This window comes from Aulostomus chinensis, chromosome 11 (assembly GCF_037954235.1).
Source record: "Aulostomus chinensis isolate RoL2024-O1b breed Wild chromosome 11, RoL_Achi_v1.0, whole genome shotgun sequence".
NCBI classification, from domain to species: Eukaryota; Metazoa; Chordata; class Actinopteri; order Syngnathiformes; family Aulostomidae; genus Aulostomus; species Aulostomus chinensis.
In genome coordinates, this window is record NC_141330.1 from 28,026,023 (window position 1) to 28,052,643 (window position 26,621).

The window sequence follows — 26,621 nt, forward strand, 5'->3', positions numbered from 1 at the left end:
ATGGATGGATAGATGGAGGGATGGATGGATGGAGGGGTGGATGGAGGGAGGGATAGATGGATGGCTGGATGGATGGAGGGATGGATGGATGGATAGATGGATGGCTGGATGGAGGGATGGATGGCTGGATGGAGTGATGGATGGATAGATGGATGGGTGGGTGGATGGGTGGAGGGATGGATGGGTGGATGGATAGATGGAGGGATGGATGGATAGATGGATGGCTGGATGGAGGGATGGATGGATAGATGGATGGCTGGAGGGATGGATGGAGGGATGGATGGATGGATGGAGGGATGGCTGGATGGAGGGATGGATGGGTGTATGGATGGATGGAGGGATGGGTGGGTGGGTGGATGGATGGATGGATGGATGGATGGATGGATGGATAGATGGATGGATGGATGGATGGATGGATGGAGGGAGGGAGGGATGGATGATGGATGAAGGGAGGGATGAATGGAGGGAGGGAGGGATGGATGGATGGATAGATGGAGGGAGGGAGGGATGGATGATGGATGAAGGGAGGGATGAATGGAGGGAGGGAGGGAGGGATGGATGGATAGATGGAGGGAGGGAGGGATGGATGAAGGGAGGGATGGATGGAGGGATATTCCCTGTCGAGTTCAGGTGCACTGGGCTTCCTCTGAGGTGGAGGTTTGACCCAGTATGCAGGTGTGTTTGGAGTTCATTACTGGCCTTTGAGGTTGTAGGAAACCATCAGAATGTTTAGGTCACATGTCCTCCTGCATAGATGGTTAATAATGTAAAGACCGGCCAACACATTCAAAGCCCACAAACGTTTTCTGTGAGCAGCAACCTCCTCCCCTCCTACCGACCCGCTGATTGCGAGGTGCTTTCATGTGCGCTGACACCAGGTCAGCTCTGCAGCAGGCCTCCACTCTGGATAAGAGCCCTGGTCAGGATGGCGTCTGCTGACTCCAGCAGGCTTCAGTTTGAGGACCAAGCACAACCAGCCACAGCCCCAAAGGTGGTCTTTGAATGCACCGTCAAGTGAGGCGCCATCTTGCTGTTGCCACGTTCTGACGAGCAGAAACTGACCAGTTATTCCAGAACTGTATTCTCCCTGCCAGGGGAAGATAATCTCACTCGTGTTCATCGTGGGCTTGAGGGAGTTGAGGGATGAGCAGTCACATCAGTTTGTGGGGAAATTTCTCACTCTCTCCTGAGAGTGTTAGAAACTCCTGCTCACTCAATAATCTAGAGGTGCATGTAATCCCACTGGGCCTGATCACCCTGTGGGTTTGGGCAGGAGAGAAAAAATGCTGTTGACTCTGATCCCCAAGACGTGACGTGTCCCTACCTGCTGGGATTATTAACAGCTGAGATCTCCGAGGCAGGATTACACACCTGTGAGTGTGTGTGTGCACACTGACATGTCTGACTTCACTCTGGTATATTTTATATCCACAAGAAGACAATGACCTGCTACCCTGTTCCTTTGTTCCTTTCCGCTGCTTCAAGACAGTTTGAAGGATGAACGTCAGTCCAACTCAAAAGTACTTCAGTCTCAGGTTTTATTTCATGGATGGACAGAACTTAAATCTGGCCACAAGGGGGCAGAGCTCCCTCCTGTCATGACTTTCTTCATGGATGTACAGTGGGATACATTTGACAGAGAAATATCCAGTGGACATAAATCCGAGGTCCGCCGTCAGGACGTCCAACATGTCTGTCATAGCACCTCCGTCAAAGGACGAAACTGTTGGATGAGGAAATTCAAAACTGAACAATGAAGCAAGAAACTTAAACTCAGGGATTGAAATCTCGCAGTGGAGGAGTTTTGATATCAGCCGGCAGAGGGCAGCAGTGCACCGGAGCAGCTGTCAGTCCGACACCGCAGGAAGGAGTAGAAGGAGGTGCCAGGAGACAAACATGACCTAGAAGAGTCCTCCTACCCCGCTGTTTGCTGTCAGTGGCGCTCAGTTCAACAACTCCAGTGTTTGTAATTCTATAAAACAGCTCGACTGAACTAAACGAGGAGCAGAATCTTAAAAGTCTACTAACGAAACACGCTAGCTACCAAAGCTAACCGAGGCCGTCCTGTCCCGCTGCTGTTAACGATGGAGGTCACATAACGTTCCTCAACTTAGCAGCAGGGCCACGGTTGTTGTCTGGTACCACGCCAGGTGGTTCTGACGGGCTCGTAATGTGTCGCTTCAAGCTAACATTCATGGAACGAAGTGGACTTCGTCGCTACTTCGCTGGAACGCTGTTTTGCTAAACTGGTCCCAGCGCCTGCGAACGCGATGTAAACGTGTGTGACTCTGGTTTCTTATGCGGGTTCGGGTTACTGAGACTCCTGCGGAACCCAAACAACAGTTTTAAGCAGCAGTGTAACGTTCCTGTAGTGGCGAATGACGTCAGACCCCGTGTGATACTCACCTGTTCTTTGACATCAGGGGTGCTGCTGTGCTGCAGAGGTCCTGGTTCGACTCCTCCGATGACGAGCAGCACCGGCCATGTCTGCCAGCTCCCTCCTGCGCTGCACCATCAGGTAACACCGCTGCAGCCAGCAGCTCCACTTACGCCAGGTGTTTTATGTCCAGGTGTTACTTAAAAAGCAGGTGTTACTTTATGACCTACTTGATGATATTAATGTTACCCACCACTCATTTAATCCTGTCTGGGCCAACCAGCAGTTTTAAAGAAGCTCTTTGTAAAAACTTGTGTTGAGAGAGCAGGAGATGGATGGTAGAGGCAGACGATGGCTGCAAGCCCAGGACCTGCTGATCCCAAGGCAGGAAGACTCAGACCACCAGCGTCAGAGCTCAAGGGGATGGAACCCAACTGACTGAGCATCAAATGTTCAAGCTGACGCAGGGAGGACGTCTGCCTGTGTTTCTGGTCACCAGTCATCCAAATAATCAGGCAGCCGCCTGCAGATGTTGGCACCTGAACCCTGCAGTGAAACTGTCAGAGTGCTCGACTGGTCAGACACGACCAGCGCCTCCTGAGGGGGGAGGGGTTTTCCCTTCCTCAAACCTGTCATCACTCTGAAAGCAGAACTGTCGATTTAGTAGAACTAGCAAGTCAGACTCTTAGCGGCGTTTGTTTTTACCTGTAAACCTTTATTTATTCAGGGGACGCGAACAGGAGAAAACTAACAGGCTGCTACTCACTCACCCACCCTCTCTCTGACTCATTCACTCACTCACCCTCTCTCTGACTCACTCACTCACCCACCCTCTCTCTGACTCACTCACTCACCCACCCTCTCTCTGACTCATTCACTCACTCACCCTCTCTCTGACTCATTCACTCACTCACCCTCTCTCTGACTCATTCACTCACTCACCCTCTCTCTGACTCACTCACTCACTCACCCTCTCTCTGACTCATTCACTCACTCACCCTCTCTCTGACTCACTCACTCACCCACCCTCTCTCTGACTCACTCACTCACCCTCTCTCTGACTCACTCACTCACTCACCCTCTCTCTGACTCACTCATTCACCCTCTCTCTGACTCACTCACTCACCCTCTCTCTGACTCACTCACTCTCTGACTCACTCACTCACCCTCTCTCTGACTCACTCACTCACCCATCCTCTCTCTGACTCATTCACTCACTCACCCTCTCTCTGACTCACTCACTCACCCACCCTCTCTCTGACTCATTCACTCACTCACCCTCTCTCTGACTCACTCACTCACTCACCCTCTCTCTGACTCATTCACTCACCCACCCTCTCTCTGACCTACTCACTCATCCACCCTCTCACTCACTCACCCTCTCTCTGACTCACTCACTCACTCACCCTCTCTCTGATTCACTCACTCTCTCTCTGACTCACTCACTCTCTCTCTGACTCACTCACTCACCCTCTCTCTGACTCACTCACCCACTCACTCACCCTCTCTCTGACTCACCCCCTCTCTCACTCACTCACCCTCTCTCTGACTCACTCTCTCTCACTCACTCACTCACTCACCCTCTCTCTGACTCACTCACTCACCCACCCTTTCTCTGACTCACTCACTCACCCACCCTCTCTCTGAGTCACTCACTCACCCACCCTCTCTCTGACTCACTCACTCACTCACTCACTCACTCACTCACTCACTCACTCACTCACCCTCTCTCTGACTCACTCACTCACTCACCCTCTCTCTGACTCACTCACTCACCCACCCTCTCTCTGACTCACTCACTCACTCACTCACTCACTCACTCACTCACTCACTCACTCACTCTCTCTCTCTCTGACTCACTCACTCACCCTCTCTCTGACTCACTCACTCACCCTCTCTCTGACTCACTCTCTCTCACTCACTCAATCACCCTCTCTCTGACTCACTCAATCACCCTCTCTCTGACTCACTCAATCACCCTCTCTCTGACTCACTCACTCACCCTCTCTCTCACTCACTCACTCACCCTCTCTCTGACTCACTCACTCACTCACCCTCTCTCTGACTCACTCACTCACCCTCTCTCTGACACACTCTCTCTCACTCACCCTCTCTCTCACTCACTCAATCACCCTCTCTCTGACTCACTCACTCACCCTCTCTCTGACTCACTCACTCACCCTCTCTCTGACTCACTCTCTCTCTCACTCACTCACCTTCTCTCTCACTCACCTGCTCACTCTCTCACTCACTCACCCTCTCTCACTCACCCTCTCTCATTCACTCACCCTCTCACTCACCTGCTCACCCTCTCACTCACTCACCCTCTCTTTGACTCTCTCACTCACCCTATCTCATTCACTCACCCTCTCTTTGACTCTCTCACTCACACCCTCTCTCACTCACTCACACCCTCTCTCATTCACTCACCTGCTCACTCTCCACTCACTCACCCTCTCTCTGACTTACTCACTCACCCTCTCTCATTCACTCACCCTCTCACTCTCTCACTCACTCACCCTCTCTTTGACTCTCTCACTCACCTTCTCTCTCACTCACTCACACACCCTCTCATTCACTCACCCTCTCACTCACTCACCCTCTCTCTGACTCTCTCACTCACCTTCTCTCGCACTCACCTTCTCTCTCACTCACTCACACACCCTCTCTCATTCACTCACCCTCTCTCTCTCTCTCTCTCTCTCACTCACTCACCCTCTCTCTCACTCACCCTCTCTCTCACTCACCCTCTCTCTGACTCTCTCACTCACCTTCTCTCGCACTCACCTTCTCTCTCACTCACTCACACACCCTCTCTCATTCACTCACCCTCTCTCTGACTCACTCACTCACCCTCTCACTCAGTCACCCTCTCTCTCTCACTCACCCTCTCACTCACTCACCCTCTCACTCACTCACCCTCTCTCTCACTCACTCACTCACCCTCTCTCTCACTCACTCACTCACTCACCCTCTCTCTGACTCACTCAATCACCCTCTCTCTGACTCACTCTCTCTCACTCACCCTCTCTCTCACTCACTCAATCACCCGCTCACTCACCCTCTCTCTGACTCACTCACTCACCCTCTCTCTGACTCACTCTCTCCCTCACTCACTCACCTTCTCTCTCACTCACCTGCTCACTCTCTCACTCACTCACCCTCTCTCACTCACCCTCTCTCATTCACTCACCCTCTCACTCACCTGCTCACCCTCTCACTCACTCACCCTCTCTCTGACTCTCTCACTCACCTTCTCTTGCACTCACCTTCTCTCTCACTCACTCACACACCCTCTCTCATTCACTCACCCTCTCTCTCTCTCTCTCTCACCCTCTAACTCACTCACCCTCTCTCTCTCACTCACTCACCCTCTCACTCACTCACCTGCTCTCTTGCCTGGGCTCTGATGCACCTGGTGTCTTCCTGTAGGTTGGAGAAGAGGGGCGTGGCCTCACACCTGGTCCAGCTCAGGTGTCTGTCAGGAGCAGATGCTGTCAACGCTCTCAGGCCATTTTACTTTGCGGTGCATCCTGACTTCTTCGGTCAACACCCCAGAGAACGGGTAGGTCTCCAGCACCGGCGCCACAGACCCGTCAGCTGCAACAGTAACTCCACTGATGGGAGAGTGACTCGTTTACGAGGGGTGAGATGTATTAGGAGCGGGGGGGGGGGGGGACGCCCCGCCCCGCCCCGCCCCGCCCCGCCCTGCCCCAGCAACAAGCATTTGTACCTTTGTAGGTACACAGTGGGACTGGTAGATGGATTGTACGTGTGAACACCTTGTGTATGTACAGGATGTGTAGATCAGTAGCGTCAGTAGGAGAGGCCGATCGTCCTTCTAACGTCTGCAAGCTTCCTTTTGTAGGAAGTCAACGAAAATTCATTAAAGAGGCTAAACGGCTATTTGGAGAACCTGCAGAGGCCCGGTTCAGGCTCGGTTCAGCCAATGAAGCTCACCTTTTATGTGAGGGACACTAAAGACGGTGGCGATGTGCAGCAGGACCTCCTCGCCTCAGGTGCAGTTCTGGACCACTACTCACGAGACTGGTTTTATTGGAAATCTGAAGCCTCTTTCCTGGTGTCCAGGGTTCCGCCCAGTGAGCTTCATCCTGCACTCTAAGGACGTATTGACCACCGTGACCAACGTGCTGAAGTCCTGCAGCCTGCCTCTGGAACACATGAAGGGCCTGAAAACTGCTGGGGAGGCGTCTCAAAGTCCAGCGGACGCCGGCGTAGCTTTCTACAGACCCATCAAGTGGGACAGAAGCTATTACACCTTCACGGGCTTCAGAGACCCTGAGGACGAGCTGCAGCAGGCCATGAGAGTAGAACCCACGCTCAGGTGAGTAGCATGTGCCCCTGAACACGCGTGTTCCCCTTGAACATGCGTGACCTTCCTGGTGCTGTTGGGAATATTCATGAGAAGGTCTGCTAATAATGATGATAATCATAATGATCAATAATGATCCTCATCGATGTTGGAAACACGCATCTAACTTCTGACCTACGGTTTCCTTGAACCTAAAACTGATTGAAATCAAGATGATTTCACTACATACATAAATATGATGAGTCACCACAAGGTGTGATGGCGTGTGAGGAGTCAGTAGCTGAGGCGCCTCGGCTCGGAGACCTCAGCTCTGGCAGGGAAGTCGTGTTGTCATCATCTGAGTGTCTTCATGTGGCTTCTCTCTGCTAGCATGTGGCTGAGGAACAACGAGCCTGAGGCCTCCAGGAAGCACACTGCCAGTCTTCCTCGGAGAGAAGAGCTGCTCAGGGTGAAGGAGGAGCTTTGCCACAAATTTGACTTGGCTGACATCAGGTACTAGAAACACCTGAGGGCTGCACCAGGAAGTGAGACGAGTGTTGAGACCAAAGCCGGGGTTGTCAGTGTTATGAAGGCGTCTCTCTTTTAACCTGGCTGGATCACCATGGTAACTGATGTGGTGAACCTCACCTGGTCCGGAGCAGGTTAGGGTCAGAGTTTCTGCTTCAATCGGCTATAAATCGCACTCAGGACAGTCCACCAGGGTTGACAGCCGTGTCTGGAGCAAGGGGGGGCCCGTCCATCTGGGCGCACCCGCAACTGTGTTGCTTTTTGCTGTCATGACTGTTTGATGTTGTGAGCCTCCATCATAGTCACTTGTTCTTCTTGACTGATGTAGGCGGCACGCGATCCATCCATTTCCTAAGAGTCACATGACACGTTACACACCCCTTTTTAAGGGGACGCGCACAGAGCCTGAAGCAGAAAGCCTTGATTGACAGAGAAAGATCCCGCCCACCGTGGTGACACCAGTGACCTCTGATTGAGAGCTCAGGGTTTATGGCTATGATGAACCTGCTTCCTGGTTCAGCCTCTGGAACACAAGAGAGGTGTCTGTGGTTGCTGGGTCTGGAGCTGCTGACTCTGGAGCTGCTGACTCAGACACCACTGTAGTCCACCTGTCGTGGCCACTCACCTTGCTCTGACATCACTCACCTTGCTCTGACATCACTCACCTTGCTCTGACATCACTAGTGGAGGTTAAGGAACGAGCAGAGGATGGTCTGACCGGTAGAACAGTAAACATTCACTGATGCTGCTGTGGAAGGATGAATGAGGACTGACAGTGTTGCGCTGTGTATCCACGTACAGAGGGAGGTGTGTGTGTGTGTGTGTGTGTGTGTGTGTGTGTTTTAACACGATCAGTTGTGTTTTGCAGGTGGCAGCGTAGCTGGGGCGTGGCCCACAGGTGCTGTCAGCTTCAGAGTCTGAGCCGACTTTCTCAGCAGAACCCCGAGGCCCTGGTCAACCTGCGAGGTGAGAGCCAGCAACCTGTGCACCCCCCCAGCTGTGAATAATCCATTCAATCAGGACATTCAACTGAGCCTCGCTCACTCACTCGCTCACTCAGTGATCAGTCATCAGTTCAAATGATGCTGCTTCCTTTCCCAACCCGGAGTCGCCCCCTGCTGTGTGTTTGGCATAATGCAGGTCTTCTGTCTGCCTGTGTCGCCAGTGGCTGCACGTGGTGGAGGCCTCGTGCCCCGGTGGTGCTGCCGCGCTGATTTTAACATGTGATGTCCAGCCAAGACCAGGAAGCATGCAAACATATTGAAGTGTGTGAACGTGTGTTTAAGTGAGTTTCACTGTTGCTCCAGGAAACACCGTTGTGTTTGCTGACCAGTCAGGGATGAACGCCTCTGGACACGTGATGCTGGGAACAATGGATGTTCACCATCAGTGGACCAAGGTGATGCAGTCGCAGTGTATTTGCTGTGTGTGTGTGTGTGTGTGTTTCCTGAACTCCTGTGTCTGTGTAGCTGTTGGAGCAGCTGCCCAGCTATCACCACCTGCAGCAGCAGACGGAGTGGCTGAAGGAGAGGCTCAGCTTCCTCCTGGGTGGGACTCAGGTGGTCCTCATGGAGAGGCTGGGACCAGTGCAGCCCATCACAGACCACTACAACACCCTCAACACCTTCCACAAGAGTCTGATGTCCTGGAGGCTCCATCTGCACCCCCGGAGCCTGCAGGGCCTGACCATGATGTTGGAGAAGTACGCCGTCTCACACCGCCACCCTCAACTCCCCTGGCTTTGCTGTGTGCTCAGTGACCATGACAGGGTTTGTTCTTTTGTGTCATCAGAGACCGTTCTGCTCCCAGTCTTCATGAGATGGGGCACTTTATTATCCCCGCCAGCTGTGACCCTCCCAAGCTGCAGGCCTTCTTCCAGAGCCACGCCCCCAAGGCCAGACAGTACACCCAGCGTAGAAAGCAGTGAGTCACAGATACGACCTTAGTCTGGCTACAAGGTTTAAGCTGTTCTGAGACTCAGCGGCCTGCTGTTACTGACCAGCTCTTCCTGGTGTGTCCAGGCTGCAGGCCGAGGAGGCAGCACTGATCCAGCTGTGTCTCCAGAGTCTGTCTCTGAGGAGTCTGTCCAAGGAGCCCAGTGTCAGCTCCAGCCAGATGATCCAGTGCTGTAAACGGTTGCGGGACCAGCCCCCGCCCCTCATGCAGGGTCTCCACATCTGTGTGTCTCACTTCTACTCCGTCATGGAGGACGGGGACCTGTGTGTCCCCTGGGACTGGAAGAGCTGAGCCTGGGGGACGCTGCGGATGCTGCCCTCTCTGGTGGGTTGGGGCGCATTTAGCAGCTTGGTGTGCAGAATCTCTGTAGATGTGAGGAGCTTCCATCAGATGTGCTGTCTGAGGTCTCAAAGGAACCATCGCATGTTCTGTGGCACATTCGTGCCAGTAAGAAGCACTTTATCCTGCAGCCCGTTGTGTTGATTGTCTTCTTCTAGTAGTGACCCGTGGTGCCAAGCTGCCAGTGATCCAAGTGTCCACTCATCAGGACTGTGATTGGTGCCTGGCAGGCTGGGAGGCAGCAGCAGAGGTGCAGTGTGACAGAGGCAGGTCTCTACAGCCACCATAACAATCAGCTGATGGCGGCAGGCAAAGGGAACCCTTGACTGCCACCATAGAGGGCGGGGCTAAATGTCTGTTCTCAGAGGACAACTTAGTGCCACTTTTACATCACCTCACGCGTAGATGTGCGTCCTTGCCAGTGTGTTGTTTGTACGGAGCCAGAAGTCCTGCAGCCTGACAAAGCAGCTCTGCAGGACTTCAGTGACACTATGACATCATAACCTCTCCAACCGGAACCCTCCTCATGGCAGGTTTTTATTAAGTAATTGTATCTATGTATATTGAGTATATTTACTTACAAATGAGACGTGTGTATATACACACACACACACACACAATATAAATTGATCGACTGACTCTGCTGCGTTCTACGTGATTCCAGACGTGCAGGTGGAACAACGTGCAGGATCGTGGTTGTGAACTTGTTCTCTCAAAGCATTGTGACTGTGAATCTGTTTTCAAATAAACGGACATTTCAGACTGCTGTTGGACTCGTGTCAATGAGGACTGATGTTTATTGATCCGCTGCACCTCGAACACCAGCAGACAAACTACGTCCTCCTGTCCCATAACATGATGGGAGTGTCTTGAGGGCAAAGATGCTGAGGAGAATTCAGACGTGATGCCAGGACTGAGTCTGTCCTACGTGTGTGCTGTGAGTTCTTCTCCTAAGAGGTCATGTGACCTGCCAATAAATATTCAAGCTGAGCATGAGCTCCATTTAACAGTCATTAAAATAATGGATCTGTTCAAGAGTCTCGCATCGTACAGTAAATAAAATTTATTTCCATAGTTGGACGACACGAAGATTCTCTGGTCAAATGGAAATAAAAGGTCAGTGATCCAGCTGGTCTCAGTCCGTGGACACTCGTCTCCTCAGTCAGCAGCCAGACTGGCACTTCATACGGCTCCTGATGCTGAGGGAAGCAGTGGAATAAATAGCAAGGCTCCGTGGGGGCGGGGTCTGGCTTGTGTTGGTGGAGTGAGGGTCAGAGGTGGTGCAGGCTTCATTTGCGTTGAACTTGTGTGAAGGAGGAGGGCAGCTGGATGGGCTGGACGGGTTTCTTGCGGGACTCTGGCGAGACCCTCTGGACCGCTGAGGGCAGCAGCTGGTTCCGTTTGATGATCTGCAGAGCCAGCTGGGTGTTCCCTGAAGACCCAAAACACAGTACCAAGTACACAACCAGTACTTCAACCTACTACAATATTACTAGAGCCCTGTTGGCCTGACATATTCTGATGCAGACCCATTAAAACTGTAGCGTTGAAGGGATGGCACCTTGTACCAGCTGGTAGAGGCTGCACTGTATGTTTCTATGTCATCGATGATGTAACAGTCATGTGAGTTTTGTGTGAGAGTTTGTTCTCTGCCGCCGTCACTGACCGTTCTGCAGCTCTAGATAGACCCCCAGCAGGATGGCCTCAGGAGGGATCTCCTTGGTGTTCACCATCAACGCAGCCTGATGAGAAGGACACAGTGAGCCAAGAGCAGGAGAATCAGCAGCTTCCAACGCCACCAATCCAACTTAGATTTCTCTCAAGTACTTGAGAGGCAAACGGTCGGGAAAACCGTCAGTGGATCTTGGAACGAGGTTCAAACTATGATTCTAGGAGTTTGTACTTGAGAGCACTGGGATGCTTCAGCCGCTTCAGTCACCCTTTCACACTGCAGCAAAAACGCGGGTGTTTGGCCACTCTGAAAGGGTCGACTCGGCATTTCGACCCGGGCAGCTCTGCTCGGCTCGCCTGCAGTGTGAAAAAGGTAACCCGCGTTGTCTCAGGTTTCCTGCGACCTTCCTGTCGCATTCCGATTTTGTCACTGTGCCGCCTGTCAGGCTGTCATTGTGGAAGCTCTGGAAAAAACTAAATGAATTTAAAATAAAACCATAATGCTGTGAGAGCTGCTCACTCTTGTCTCAGTAAAGTTTGGGCCTCTGCCATGAGGTCAGTCTTCTGTTGATGTCCCCAGACGCCACTCCACTCCTGTTGTTCTAACACTTCCATGTGGATGATCTCAGGTGAGTTCATCTCTGCTGGGGAACTCCCAGCAACCGGGAACCCTGACGTGAACTGAGGCGCCACCGTGTTCATAAACAACTTGTACCGCCATCTTCGTATCTTTTTATTGATCGTCCGCGAGCTGCTCGCCATCCACAGTGAAGAGGAGATCCGGCGGCAGATTTCTGGAACCGTACAGGACGCAGAGATTTATGGGAACGTCACCAGCATTTTGAGACACGGCGCACTTTCATGTGTAATGACGACGTTGTCAGCGCGATGACGTACAGGAGAGAAAAACACAGGATCGCAGCCTCACAGCGGCGCTCAGACCTGCGTCTGCTGGAAGCTTGAATGAGCCCTGATGTGGAATAAATGCAGGTCCAAAAACCCGCTTTGACCCGCATGTCTCAGTGTGAAAGGGTATCTGACTGCTAGGTGTCCTGCAGCTAATTTACAGTTGAACTGGTGCTGTGCTCTGCAGAGCTGCAGATCAATAACGCCATTATTTGGATCAATGACTGATAATTTGATACAGGTTTCACACTGCTGTAACAGTTTGAGGAGCTCTGTACTGTCCATGATCCCAGGTACTCTCCTACGATTGTCCTGACTGATACCGTAGCAGTGACGCGTCACAGTATCAGACATCTCTCAAATTTTAATTGACAAACGTGTAGAAACGATGTTTGATATTTGGGGGATTTGTGGCAAACAAATGTATTTTCTTAGAATATGATGTTCAGGCTGTTGTAGCTCTGAAGAATGTGACGTGGTCCTCGTTGCCATGTTACTCTGATGGGACAGACGGCTGGGGACGCGATTCATCGGCGCACGTCTCCGCTCACATGCAGCCAGAGGTTGGGGCCACCGAGCAGCCTGAGGTTGACCTGCTGACCCTCTCATGCTCCATCCAGGGTTGTGCATGAGAGCTGGCAACATGCACAACCCTGGATGGAGCCTGAGGTTGACCTGCTGACCCTCTCATGCTGCTCGGTTGGGGCCACCGAGCAGCATGAGAGGGTCAGCAGGTCAACCTCAGGCTCCATCCAGGGTTGTGCATGTTGCCAGCTCTCAGCGGCTGAGTGACGTCTGGTGCAGATGCTGCCCCCTTTTGGGTGAAGCACTCATAAACGGGCGGGAGCGCTGGGTTGCTTTAATGAGCTGGTAACTCCTCCCACCCAGGCAGCCTCAAGGCCTCAGGTCTGGCTTAACTGGGCGAGCCTAAACAATCACCTTGTTAATCAGATTAGTGTCTGGTGTCTCATCCTATCACCTGCTGGAGCCTCAACCTGGGAAACGGTTCTCACTGCAAAGACCAAACGGACACTGGTACCTAAACAGATACTAGTACTTCCTCTGTAGGGAACTTATAAGAAGGAAGTACCAGTATCACTGATATCTTTTTGTGAATGTATTTGACAGTACCATCCAGCTGTATAATCACTCTTGTCCTCTGAAAGCTGTGTGTGATAATTAGACAGTTGGGATGTTTTGAGTTTCCAGCACAACAGTTGCCATGGTTACCTGATGCAGACACTTCCTCGCTTTGTCGTACTCGCTCCTGAGGCAGTAGGCGCTGCCCAGGTTGAAGAGCATCATGGCCCGAGCTGAGGTCACACTGCTGGGGTAACACAGAGGTGTCTGCTTCCCCGCTGCACGGGCGCACACACACACACGCACACGCACACACACACACACACACGATCGTTTGAGGATCATCAACCTGTAACTATACGTCGGATCAATTTCTAAATAAATGTTGCATCGTTCCATTTTCCTTCATGTTTTACATTTGTGGTTTCCAACCCAGCCTTCAGGTTCAAACTCACTTACAGGATTCAACTGGCTCGTCTCCTTTATCTGATCCTGCTGACAAACATGAGCAGAGAGGAAACCAGTTAGTATGCGTGCACACACACACACTTCCTCAAGGATGTATGAAGGCAGCAGACCTTGGTCTTGCTCGCTGGTCAGGACCCCCATTGACACGTCACTGACGTTCTCAGGGTTGAGGTGAGCGATTGCATCAGAGATCCTGTCCAATGAGATGAGAGCCTCAGCAGCATAGAGGTGACCCAGGAACCTGAACACACGGCAGAGTCAGCTGACCTGATGAGTGGCTGGACCACTAGCAGCTGGGTCACATGGTCAGAGACAGACTCAGCTCTTACTTGAGGGATCCCGACACCTTGGACTGAAGGAGCAGCTTCTCTGCGTGGTTTAAAGCCATCAGGTTGTCTCCCAGTGCCAACGCCACATAGGCACTACAAGCCAAGATGGAGCACCTAAACAAGCCAAGTAGTATTACTGTGCTGCTGCACCGCCCTCCGGTTCTACGACACGTCTGAGAGGAGAGAGAGAAGCAGCAGAGGCGGAGAAGTGATGTCTCCTTACCTGAGGTTTTCTACTTCCTGTTTCCTGAGAGGAGATGACGGAGCTGCAGACAACAACTTATCTGCCTCTGGACCTTTCCCACTGCAACACACATCGCTTTCATCAGACCGCATGACCACGACCTGAGCCGTGGCGTACTGACACACCAGCACACAGCCATAGTCCCCATGTTTGTTAAGGACCAGGGTTTGTTCCTCAAGTGAAATACACAACTCTGGTGACTGGTCAGCGGGTGCACAAACAAGTGGGAGACTCAAGCTGGGTGTAGTGAGCTGGTAACCACTGACTGAGGTTCTTAACAACCCAACATATGATGATCCTGGTGTGTGTGTGTGTGTGAGAGAGAGAGAGAGAGAGAGAGAGAGAGAGAGACCTGCAGACATCACTGTTCTCGCTGCCACTCTCAGTGCTTCCTGACTGACTGGAGCTCTTGGAGCCGTTCTCTGTCTTGGTGTCCTGCTGCTGGTGTTCAGGAAGCAGCAGCAGAGCGTTCCTCAGGCAGATGGCTGCAAACTCCATACTGGCTACTGGGATGGCTGCTGACTGGCCTTCACTGAACCCACACACACACACACACACACACACACATCAGCATCGAGCAGAGACTCCATGCTTGCCAATTCAGACAGAACTTTCTTTTAAATCTAGTGGAGGTTCAGAAGTTTCCATCGGTATCAGACAATCAAGTGATCATTTTGAATGAATAAAATAAATCTCTAAGCCTGGGACAGCAGGAGGTTACGAGGGTCAGCATGCAGCACCACTACAGCGCTCCTGTTTAGATGAGGCGGAGGTAATGAGCGGTGGGCGGATGCTGACCTGTAGATGGTGTTCTGTGCAGACTGTGACGCCAAAACAATCTTGCGATGGTAACCCTGGCCGATGATGGACTGAACTATACCTTTTTTACAAGGTAAGCCTTTGCTCTCCTGCTCCGTCCCCTGAAAACAAACAGGTGTGATGATGTTTCCTCTTCACCTGCACAATCCTAACCACCCTGAAGTCTAAACACCACTCTGCTGTCTGGATGCCTTCATGCCTGTCCTGAAAAAATCAAATGTAGAAGGAAATAGTAACAAATAACCAATACAAATAAAACCTAATACTTATGATCAAACATGCATATAAACTGACATTAATCTAGCTTAAAAATGCTAAACAAGGATGCTACGTTCATGATGCGATCAAAGTCGTACCCCCTTGTTTGCAGAGATGCAGCACTCGGCGAGCCGCAGCCACAGTCGAGGGTTGGAATGGTAAACCTGCACCGCCTCCATCAGACACTCGAATGCTGCCAGAGGCCTGCCGATGTGCAGCAGCTGAATGCCGCAGTTATACAGCAGCTCGTAGCGCTTGTTGGCTAGCAGAGCACACATGGGGATCCCTGTGAACTTCTTAGCTGCAGCAGACAGGAAGCAGCAGGACAAAGTTACACCGACTGGCTCATTCGTGCTGCTACATCCCAACCGTCTTCACTCCAAGATGGCAGGTGGGTGCGCACTTCTCTGAGTGACTCACTTTGAAAACTACATCCTTCTCTACTTGAGTCGTGTTGAAGGCAAACGATTTCAAACGGTTTCGCCATTTGGGATGAACGGAAACAGCTTGGAGCTTTTAGGCTGACTTGTTGAAGCAGGTCACTGCTGCACCTGGAGTCCAGCCGCCACTCCCCTTCTTCCCTCTTGGTCTCCATTCGCTAACTTAGCTCTGTCTGTTGTCAACCTTCGTTTGTTCAGACTCTGAACTGGGCTCCCAGTGGAAATAATATTCTATATTATATTATATAATACACTTGCTTAACTTGTGAGCTGTGACATCACCTCACGAATCCCTCCTCCTCTCTCCTTCCTCATCATTACTTGTTGATAACTGTGAGTGATGAACATGTGACCATACATGAGGTGAGCGGCCACCTGGGAGTACAACATCACCTGTGCGTGCCAATGACACGACCGATGCGTATTTCTAACTGGGTTTAGCTGTTCTGGTGTCATAAATCTGGGCCGGGTGCCTGAGTTCATCACCGCTAACATCCTGGCGGGACCTCGGTGCACCGACTGTCTCGCTGGCGTCTGACTTCCACTGTGCGATGACAGAACGTGTTGAATCTCTTCCACTGCACCAATAGTTTTGTTTGGGATGAACTGGCGAGTTAAACGTTGTTGTAAGACTAGTTTTGTGATCGGAGGTTGTTACTGGTCTGATTTCGACAGCGTCAGGATGGAACAGAGAAGAAATGTTAGCGAGCCCATTGACAGACTTATGGAGCTTCTGAGCTCTCTCTCCACCTTTCGATTCAGAACCTGGTTAAACTCTGTGGCATCCACAGACTGAGGAGATTCAAGCAGCAAACACTTGCAATGACTCACACTGCCCGTTGCCGCCGTCTCCCAGCTGTGCACAGGTGTGGTCGTTCTCTTGCAAAGCCTTCTTGAAGTAGAAAATGCCAAGGTTATGTTTCCCCATCGCAAAGTGAATGCAGCCGAGATTATTCCAGAACATGCATCGAACACATTCACCTGAATAAACCAGACAAGACACATGAACACGTGAAGCAGCGTTGATTGAACTGTGACACGTATCAGGGGGACGGCCGCGGTCACCTGTCTTGATGGGTCCAGGATGCTCCGCTATGTTGGAGCTGTTGAGCAGCTTCACTGCTTTCCGGTAGTTTCCTCTCAGGTACTCAAAGTTACTCTTGAGGAATAGCGAGGGTGCTGACTGAGGGAGGGGACAGGACACTGGTCAGACATTCCTGCACTCGTCTCGACAGTCAGAACATCTCTGACAGAACCACAAGCTGAACTCTGGTAGCAGAATCAGTACAGGATGGAGGGGGGGTCAGATGATACCACAGGACTGCTCTGGGTGCCACTGGTTCAGGCTTCATTTCGATCCCGTCAACGGTCACATGCATCTTTTACATCACTGACATGGTTCCCACTAAACACTCCACTTCCTGATTCCTACACTTCTAGAAGAACAGAACTGCTGAAACGGGTAAATTACTCCTCCTTTGTTTGTCCTCCAGTTCAAGGACTTTCTTCTCAACATGAAACGGCACATTATGGTGAAAAGGCTGCCACTTCTCCAGACTTGGAGCACCAGAATGAAAATGACCAAACCCTGAAATGTTGGTGCTTCCGTGTAGTTACTGCTCCCCTTCTGCCCTCTGACGGGCATCAATGTAAAAACACAGATATTTGAAAATCTGACAAATACCAGAAGCTACTGCGCTGTACTGACTTCACCCCCCCCCCCAGCCCTACACAATGAGACTCACGTTTCCTGCCGTGTTCATCACCGACTTGATCTCCCGTTTGCAGGCCTTGGAGGATTTCATCTGAATGTAGGCTCTCACTTTGTACTGTAAATATAAACAAGAGTCACAGTTGGAGCCTGGAGACAGACAGACAGACGCCAGCCAGCCAGACGGCATGACAGACGGACAGACAGACAGACATTCGCTGGACAGACAGCCAGTCGCCAGCCAGACAGACGGCTGGACAGACAGACAGACGGCGGGACAGACAGACAGACGGCGGGACAGACAGACAGACGGCCGGACAGACAGACAGACGGCCGGACAGACATTTGCCGGACAGACAGACGTGTGACCTCCATGAGCAGACTCCCTCACCTGGTGCATCTTGGATTTCGCTGCTTCAATCGTGGCTGTGAACTCTGACCTCTGGGTCCCTCCGTCTTTGTTGGAACTGTTGTTCTAGAATCAAACCCAAGCAGATCTGCATGATGTCACGGGTTCTTGGAAGACAACACTGGTGAGTTAATGGCCCCTCCAGTCAGTGACCCCTCTGGTTAGCGGTTTATTTTGTTGTTTGGTTCAATGAAGAGACTCAGACGTTCCTCTTTGAGAGAAGTTTGGTAAATCAAGTCAGGACATGATCTGTGGTTCCGTTTTCTAGGGCCCGACCAGGATGGATGTTTTGGGGCTGATGCAGATTTCAATATTAAGGAATAAAAACTTCTGATACCCGATACATCGGCTGATTCAATTTTTTTACATTTTTCATATAAAAAGACAAAGTACCTGCTTTTGGTAGCTTCAATGTAGTCGCAAACACTTGTTACAAAGATTTAAATTGAAGGGCAACACCCGCTATCCTCTCAGTACACAAAGAAGTCTCTGACAGCTTCAGCATTCACAAAGTAAGAAGTACGGCTGCCAGCAGGAACGGGGAACAACAAGTGCATGGTTTCTGCCTGTTATGGGAGGTTCATGTCAGTCTCTCTGTGACTTTAGTTAAGAATTCACATTGGAAGAGTGAAGTCATGTCATCGTTTGTTCATGTCACGCTCTCAAAAACTCACCGCTTCAGAAATGAACGATGACGTTCACCAAGACTTATGCTAACCTTGTTATCAAGACAAGATGCGTAGAGAATGAGGAGCCACCATCATGATTTGAATTTAACTTGTCTGACCTCAACTGCCAACTGGAACCCCAATGCTTCAAACTGTGAAAACCACGTGTATGTAAATTATGTTGATGAAGAACGCCACATTTAAATGACTGATAGCAATGTGGCTTTCATGGGAGTATTAGCTGACATAGATTTTTTTTTTTTAATCGGAATTACATCAACTCAGGAATGATAAGTGACAGTATGACTAAGACTAGGAGGCCTGGTGGAGCAGTGGTCCTCCCTGTGGCCCCCATCAAGAAGGTTGTGGGTGGAGCCCCGGCTGCAGCACGGGGTCTTTCTGGGTGGAGTCTCCATGTTCTCCCTGTTCCTGCTGGGTTCTCTCTGGTACTCCAGCTTCCTCCACAGTCCAAAGACATCAAGAGGGACCAGGTTAATCCAGACTCTAAATTGACCGTAGGCGTGGCTGGGAGAGCCAATGGTTGTCTGTCTCTATGTGTTGGCCCTGCCATGGACTGGTGACCTGTCCAGGGGGAAGGCTGCTGGGATAGGCTCCACCCCCACCACCCTGAACAGGAGAAGAGGGAGAACATGGAGGGAGGGATGGATGGACGATGGATGGATGGATGGATGGATGGGTGATGGATGGATGATGGATGGGTGATGGATGGATGGGTGATGGATGGATGATGGATGGATGGGTGATGGACGGATGATGGATGGATGGATGATGGATGGATGGATGATGGATGGATGGGTGATGGATGGATGATGGATGGATGGATGGGTGATGGACGGATGGGTGATGGATGGATGATGGATGGATGGATGGGTGATGGACAGATGATGGACGGGTGATGGACGGATGATGGACGGATGATTGATGGACGGGTGATGGACGGATGATGGACGGATGATGGATGGATGGGTGATGGATGGACGGATGATGGATGGACGGATGATGGATGGACGGATGATGGATGGACGGGTGATGGATGGACGGGTGATGGACGGATGATGGACGGATGATGGATGGACGGATGATGGATGGGTGATGGACGGATGATGGATGGGTGATGGATGGATGGGTGATGGACGGATGATGGATGGATGGGTGATGGACGGATGATGGATGGGTGATGGACGGATGGGTGATGGATGGATGGATGGGTAATGGACGGATGATGGATGCGTGATGGATGGATGATGGATGGGTGATGGATGGATGATGGATGGATGATGGATGGATGATGGATGGGTGATGCATGGATGATGGATGGGTGATGGATGATGGATGGATGGGTGATGGATGGATGGGTGATGGATGGATGATGGAGGGATGATGGATGGGTGATGGATGGATGATGGAGGGATGATGGAGGGATGATGGATGGACGATGGATGGATGGGTGATGGACGGATGATGGATGGATGGGTGATGGATGGATGGTTGATGGATGGATGGGTGATGGATTGATGGTTGATGGATGGATGGGTGATGGACGGATGATGGATGGATGGGTGATGGACGGATGATGGATGGGTGATGGACGGATGATGGATGGATGGGTGATGGACGGATGATGGATGGATGGGTGATGGACGGATGGGTGATGGATGGGTGATGGATGGATGGGTGATGGATGGGTGATGGACGGATGATGGATGGATGGGTGATGGATGGACGGGTGATGGATGGGTGATGGATGGATGATGGATGGATGATGGATGGGTGATGGATGGGTGATGGATGGATGATGGATGGATGATGGATGGGTGATGGATGGATGATGGATGGGTGATGGATGGATGATGGATGGGTGATGGATGGATGATGGGTGGGTGATAGATGGGTGATGGATGGATGGGTGATGGATGGGTGATGGATGGATGGGTGATGGATGGGTGATGGATGGATGATGGAGGGATGATGGATGGGTGATGGATGGATGATGGAGGGATGATGGAGGGATGATGGAGGGATGATGGATGGACGATGGATGGACGATGGATGGATGGGTGATGGACGGATGATGGATGGATGGATGGGTGATGGATTGATGGTTGATGGATGGATGGGTGATGGACGGATGATGGATGGATGGGTGATGGACGGATGATGGATGGGTGATGGACGGATGATGGATGGATGGGTGATGGATGGATGGGTGATGGATGGGTGATGGATGGATGATGGATGGATGATGGATGGGTGATGGATGGATGATGGGTGGGTGATGGATGGGTGATGGATGGGTGATGGATGGATGGGTGATGGATGGATGGGTGATGGATGGATGGGTGATGGATGGGTGATGGATGGATGGGTGATGGATGGATGATGGAGGGATGATGGATGGGTGATGGATGGATGATGGGTGGGTGATGGATGGGTGATGGATGGGTGATGGATGGATGGGTGATGGATGGGTGATGGATGGATGATGGAGGGATGATGGATGGGTGATGGATTGGTTGATGGATGGATGGGTGATGGATTGATGGTTGATGGATGGATGGATGATGGATGGGTGATGGATGGATGATGGATGGGTGATGGATGGATGATGGGTGGGTGATGGATGGGTGATGGATGGGTGATGGATGGATGGGTGATGGATGGATGGGTGATGGATGGATGGGTGATGGATGGGTGATGGATGGATGGGTGATGGATGGATGATGGAGGGATGATGGATGGGTGATGGATGGATGATGGGTGGGTGATGGATGGGTGATGGATGGGTGATGGATGGATGGGTGATGGATGGGTGATGGATGGATGATGGAGGGATGATGGATGGGTGATGGATTGGTTGATGGATGGATGGGTGATGGATTGATGGTTGATGGATGGATGGGTGATGGACGGATGATGGATGGATGGGTGATGGACGGATGATGGATGGGTGATGGACGGATGATGGATGGGTGATGGACGGATGATGGATGGATGGGTGATGGACGGATGATGGATGGGTGGGTGATGGATGGATGGGTGATGGATGGGTGATGGACGGATGATGGATGGATGGATGGATGATGGATGGGTGATGGATGGATGATGGAGGGATGATGGATGGGTGATGGATTGGTTGATGGATGGATGGGTGATGGATTGATGGTTGATGGATGGATGGGTGATGGACGGATGATGGATGGGTGGGTGATGGACGGATGATGGATGGGTGGGTGATGGATGGATGGGTGATGGATGGGTGATGGACGGATGATGGATGGACGGATGATGGATGGGTGGGTGATGGATGGATGGGTGATGGATGGGTGATGGACGGATGATGGATGGATGGGTGATGGATGGATGGGTGATGGATGGGTGATGGATGGATGATGGATGGGTGATGGATGGATGATGGATGGGTGATGGATGGGTGATGGATGGGTGATGGATGGATGGGTGATGGATGGGTGATGGATGGATGGGTGATGGATGGATGATGGAGGGATGATGGATGGGTGATGGATGGATGACGGAGGGATGATGGAGGGATGATGGATGGACGATGGATGGATGGGTGATGGACGGATGATGGATGGATGGGTGATGGACGGATGATGGATGGGTGATGGACGGATGATGGATGGATGGGTGATGGACGGATGATGGATGGATGGGTGATGGACGGATGATGGATGGATGGGTGATGGATGGATGGGTGATGGATGGGTGATGGATGGGTGATGGATGGATGGGTGATGGATGGATGGATGATGGATGGATGGGTGATGGACGGATGATGGATGGGTGATGGATGTGTGATGGACGGGTGATGGATGGGTGATGGACGGATGATGGATGGGTGATGGACGGGTGATGGATGGGTGATGGACGGGTGATGGATGGGTGATGGACGGGTGATGGATGGATGATGGATGGGTGATGGACGGATGATGGATGGGTGATGGACGGATGATGGATGGGTGATGGACGGGTGATGGATGGGTGATGGACGGGTGATGGATGGATGATGGACGGGTGATGGATTGACGATGGATGGATGATGGATTGGTGATGGATGTGTGATGGATGGGTGATGGACGGGTGATGGATGGGTGATGGACGGGTGATGGATGGATGATGGACGGGTGATGGATGGACGATGGATGGATGATGGACGGATGATGGATGGGTGATGGACGGATGATGGATGGGTGATGGACGGGTGATGGATGGGTGATGGACGGGTGATGGATGGATGATGGACGGGTGATGGATTGACGATGGATGGATGATGGATTGGTGATGGATGTGTGATGGATGGGTGATGGACGGGTGATGGATGGGTGATGGACGGGTGATGGATGGATGATGGACGGGTGATGGATGGACGATGGATGGATGATGGATAGATGACTAAGACCAGGTTCATTTTCGTGCCGAGTCATTATAATTTTTCAAAGTCATCTCAACCGTTTTGCAGCGATGGATGAACTCGGAGACGAAGGAGAGGCTAAACGGCTCCGTGGTGAGCGATTGGACGACCACTCGTTCTGCAGGCTCCTCTAGAATGTTTAAGCTAAGGACGCGCTGGGTGATTGAAGCGAGGCCTTTACATCATGGCAGTCGTTGACAGTGACATTTACAGACTATTTCTATCAACACGGCATATCTGCCCCTTATCGTTACGCTGTAGAATCTTCCGGCGTTGGTAGGAGACAGTGCCCACGATTTGAGTTGGCGAACTCTGTGTACGGCTCTGACACGAGGAGTGAGCGCCCACTACTGGATACACAGGACATCATTTCTTAGAAAACCATCACATTAATGGCATTTACAACAGCTGAAAATTACGTGTTAAAGTCAATTCTGCCTTGATGGCTATAATCTGCTGAGTCATGGTCAGGCCCTGCCATTCTCCCTCCAGTCAGACGTAGGAACCACAGTTCTGGCTGAGATTCTGATGATTATTATTTTGGACAGCGAAACATCATGACACCTGAGATTTTAGTTATCATCTGGCATCGAACATCACCTTCCACATGAAATGCTACATTCCTTCAGAGAACGTCTCCACCAACACCAAGCCCCCGCGGTCGCTCCCCGATGGGCCAATAACGACCGATATAGCGGCCAAATCGAATCAGCGATTTTCTGACCGCGACTGCTCGTTTGCTGTGAATCGTTTTATTTCATTCACAACTGCAGCTTGAAACCAGAGGACAGTGGTTTGTGTTTCACACGCTCCTTCAGAGAGAACCCCAGCTGTCCAGACCTGAAGCCCTTTACATACATTTGAATATTCAGATTCAGGGGCTGGAGACAATGAAGACCATGTGGCCAATGAAGCCGCAGTTTCAGCTCTGATTGGACAGCATTAACCTCCATCTGGAACCGTACCTCTCCTTTGCCATTCTTGTTGCTTCCTTGTACGGCGAGTTTGTCCAGCACTGCCAGCAGGTGGAGGGCCTTCTCCGGCTGGAAGGTGAGCAAGTACAGGTCCACCAGCAGGAAACACACCGCCTGAGCAAACTTCTCTTCTAGGACAAATAACACAATGACTCCGTGCCGAACTCTGTGGCGGCATCCTCTTAAATATCAAAGCACAACTGTCACACCGAGGAGACACCAGCCAGGATGCGAACGCTGCTGTGTCTCGTCAGCTCTCTTCCTCTAAACATCACATCAACGCAGTTACGATGTTACGTTGAGATACGATCGTGCTATCAGCAGGAATGTAAACGCTGACATCATCATTCCCATTGTCACGGAAAACCCACCAATTTACAGTTAGGGTGTAATTTGGTGGGAATCTGGATAAAACAAAGACGGCAGGACGTCTCCGCAGCGCCACGCCATTAAAAAGAGCCACAATTAGCCTCCAAATATGGCTCCTTCCTGCTGTTTGAAAATTCTAGCGGTCTTAATGCAATTACTTTGAATTCATGGTGCAGCTCTACTCAACAGTCTGGGTTTGAGTGGGTCATTGAAACGACAGCCATACCAAAGGGCTCCAGGAACTGATAGAGCTTCTCTCCGATGGAGATGGCTTCAGAGTACTGTCTCATGTGGTAGTGGACGATGGCTTGATTGTAGTACAACAAACTGTTGTCAACGTCATCCAACCCATCAACATCCTCTGTTGTGTGAACCTGAGACAAGACAGTCGAAGTTAGTCGAAGCGAACTGGAACTGGCGTGAAGTCGATTCCACCAGGAGAGAGAGAACAATGGCAGCCACTGTTACCTGGTTCTTCATGGCCATCAGGGCGTGCTTCAGAGTCCCCGTGGTGGTCTGGCCACTTGTGTAGAACTCGACCACAGCTTTATTCATGGCGATCTTGTAGTCCTCCTTGTTCAGCTCCTGCAGGGCTTCCAGGTGTTTGAGGGACTCGTCGTACTTGCCGGCCTGTGAGGACCACAGCTCACTGAGGATGGCACGCACAAGCTCACGGGGCCACTGGGCCCCTCCAAGTGTCTGCCAGGATCCACAGTAATCTCAGCATTTCAGGAACACTACAGTACATTCAAGCATGGGACTTCCCGGTGGGCTTGATGCGCCTTAAGAGGCCACACAACAGAGGTTGTTGTCCTTTTTTTAAATATGCAATTAGTACAATTATTCATTCACAACCAGATTAGTGAATTAGAAAACGTGTGATTCACAATTTATTTTTTGCATTGCTCAACGTCTGTTTTGTCCTAGTCCAACCCTGATGATCCGCCAGGCAAACACTCCCCCCCCCCCAACACACACACACACACACACACACACACACACATCTGATGGACAGGAGGACAGGAAGGACATCTCTCACCACAAACGCTTCGTGGGCACTTGCTGCCATTTCTTTCTCCTGGTCGGTCATCCCAGGTGAAGAGGACCCGTCGTGCTTTGCCTCGTTTTGCTCTGATCGAGAAGAAAACAAGACTCAGAACCGGGTGACTGACGTCATCAGTCCGTGCTGACTGGCAGCATCTCGAGTTATTCTGCGTTTACGCGGATTTTGTGGTTCTCGTGTTCTCGGATGTGCAGGGTCTCCAAACCCTCGCGGCTCGCAGCTTTCACCCACAGGTGAGCCAAACCCTACAATGTGAGGTCCACCGGTTCGGTGCCGCCTCAGGAGGAGACGGACCCTCAGCGCGACAGAAGCGTGTCGCCCGGGGGCAACTGGCCGTGGAGCCACCGTGTCGAGTCGGTGTGGCCAGTGAGCGCGACTCGCCTCCAGAGCTAGACTTCTGAATGAAGCTGGGCTCGGACGGGACAACTCGGCTCGGCTCGGCCAGCTGGAAGTGCAGCCAGAGGAGCGTCGCACGGGCGCCGCGGCTGCGTGACTGAATGACCCGCTGGCATCAACGTTACGTGAGCGTTTGTTACTCGGTGAGGTTTCGTTCCCTCCTGCGCGAGGGACGCTAAGGCACAGCTAGCTCAGGTGGAGCCCGCTAGCTACCCGCTAGCGTTAGCTATAACCCTTACCTGTGCTTTCTGCCATTTCTGGGACCTGTTCAGGAGCGGTCAGAAATTCTGTATTTGCAGACAAGATGCACCGGAAGTTCCGTTTATCTTCGCAGGAAATGATTCTTCTTCTCGCCGTATTCGGCAGCTGAGACGCCATGCTACCCTCTACTGGCTGGATAAAGACCAATCATGTCCAGCAGTCCAGAACCCAGGCACTCTGCACCACACCGGCCTCCTGAATCCTGGACATCGGTGGATGGACGTCTGTCACCTGCTTGGTTGTTCTCAGCCGCCCGAGTGCTCGTCATCAGTCCTGACACCAGACCTGGAGTCTGCAGCTGCCCAGCTGCTGGTCCTTCTGGTGCTGAATTTGTGTCTCTCCTTCCTCTTTCTTCTGAGGAAATAATCCACGTTCCAATAAATGAAGACAAAGTCCGCAGAGAAGTTTGTCAAATCTCCTCCTCTGGTTTTAGAGGTATTTTAGTAATTTAAAGTGATGAATCTGAAAACTCATGGCCTGAAGGTGCTGCTTTACAACTTTGTAACGTAAACAATACGAAACTCATTAGAGTGATTTTCCTCCTATTTTCTCTCAGCTGACACCCATCACTCCGGCCGGAGTGCTGGTTC

General features: G+C 51.5%; 2 protein-coding genes across 9 annotated transcripts; one reads left to right on the plus strand and one right to left on the minus strand.

Moving 5' to 3' along the window:
- The first annotated feature begins 1,668 nt into the window (after nt 1–1,668).
- tcaim (T cell activation inhibitor, mitochondrial) lies at nt 1,669–10,709 on the plus strand. 4 transcript variants are annotated; one of them, XM_086219303.1, is made up of 12 exons: nt 1,672–1,932; nt 2,424–2,518; nt 5,810–5,942; nt 6,246–6,396; nt 6,467–6,722; nt 7,080–7,202; nt 8,086–8,183; nt 8,525–8,616; nt 8,687–8,919; nt 9,009–9,140; nt 9,239–9,497; nt 9,671–10,709. In XM_086219303.1, exons 2-11 carry the CDS (start codon nt 2,484–2,486, stop codon nt 9,462–9,464), a joined length of 1,479 nt encoding a protein of 492 aa, XP_086075429.1. In that variant the 5' UTR covers nt 1,672–1,932; nt 2,424–2,483; the 3' UTR covers nt 9,465–9,497; nt 9,671–10,709. The 4 variants fall into 4 exon arrangements, with proteins under 4 accessions (XP_086075430.1, XP_086075429.1, XP_086075427.1 ...); XM_086219301.1 differs by having other exon boundaries at nt 1,673–1,932; nt 9,239–10,707; XM_086219302.1 differs by having other exon boundaries at nt 1,833–2,278; nt 9,239–10,708.
- On the minus strand, nt 10,561–26,165 carry cnot10 (CCR4-NOT transcription complex, subunit 10). Of its 5 annotated transcripts, none has more exons than XM_086219298.1 (19): nt 26,010–26,165; nt 25,351–25,442; nt 24,780–24,941; nt 24,538–24,685; nt 23,934–24,070; nt 17,830–17,913; nt 17,473–17,556; nt 16,793–16,910; nt 16,559–16,708; nt 15,386–15,588; nt 15,009–15,130; nt 14,563–14,742; nt 14,190–14,270; nt 13,967–14,080; nt 13,748–13,878; nt 13,629–13,664; nt 13,320–13,447; nt 11,179–11,254; nt 10,561–10,944 (listed from the first exon to the last, which is right to left on the minus strand). In XM_086219298.1, exons 1-19 carry the CDS (start codon nt 26,146–26,148, stop codon nt 10,802–10,804), a joined length of 2,328 nt encoding a protein of 775 aa, XP_086075424.1. In that variant the 5' UTR covers nt 26,149–26,165; the 3' UTR covers nt 10,561–10,801. The 5 variants fall into 5 exon arrangements, with proteins under 5 accessions (XP_086075424.1, XP_086075425.1, XP_086075423.1 ...); XM_086219299.1 differs by having other exon boundaries at nt 15,386–15,549; nt 23,934–24,073; XM_086219297.1 differs by having other exon boundaries at nt 13,629–13,661; nt 23,934–24,073.
- Between the last annotated feature and the right edge of the window lie 456 nt (nt 26,166–26,621).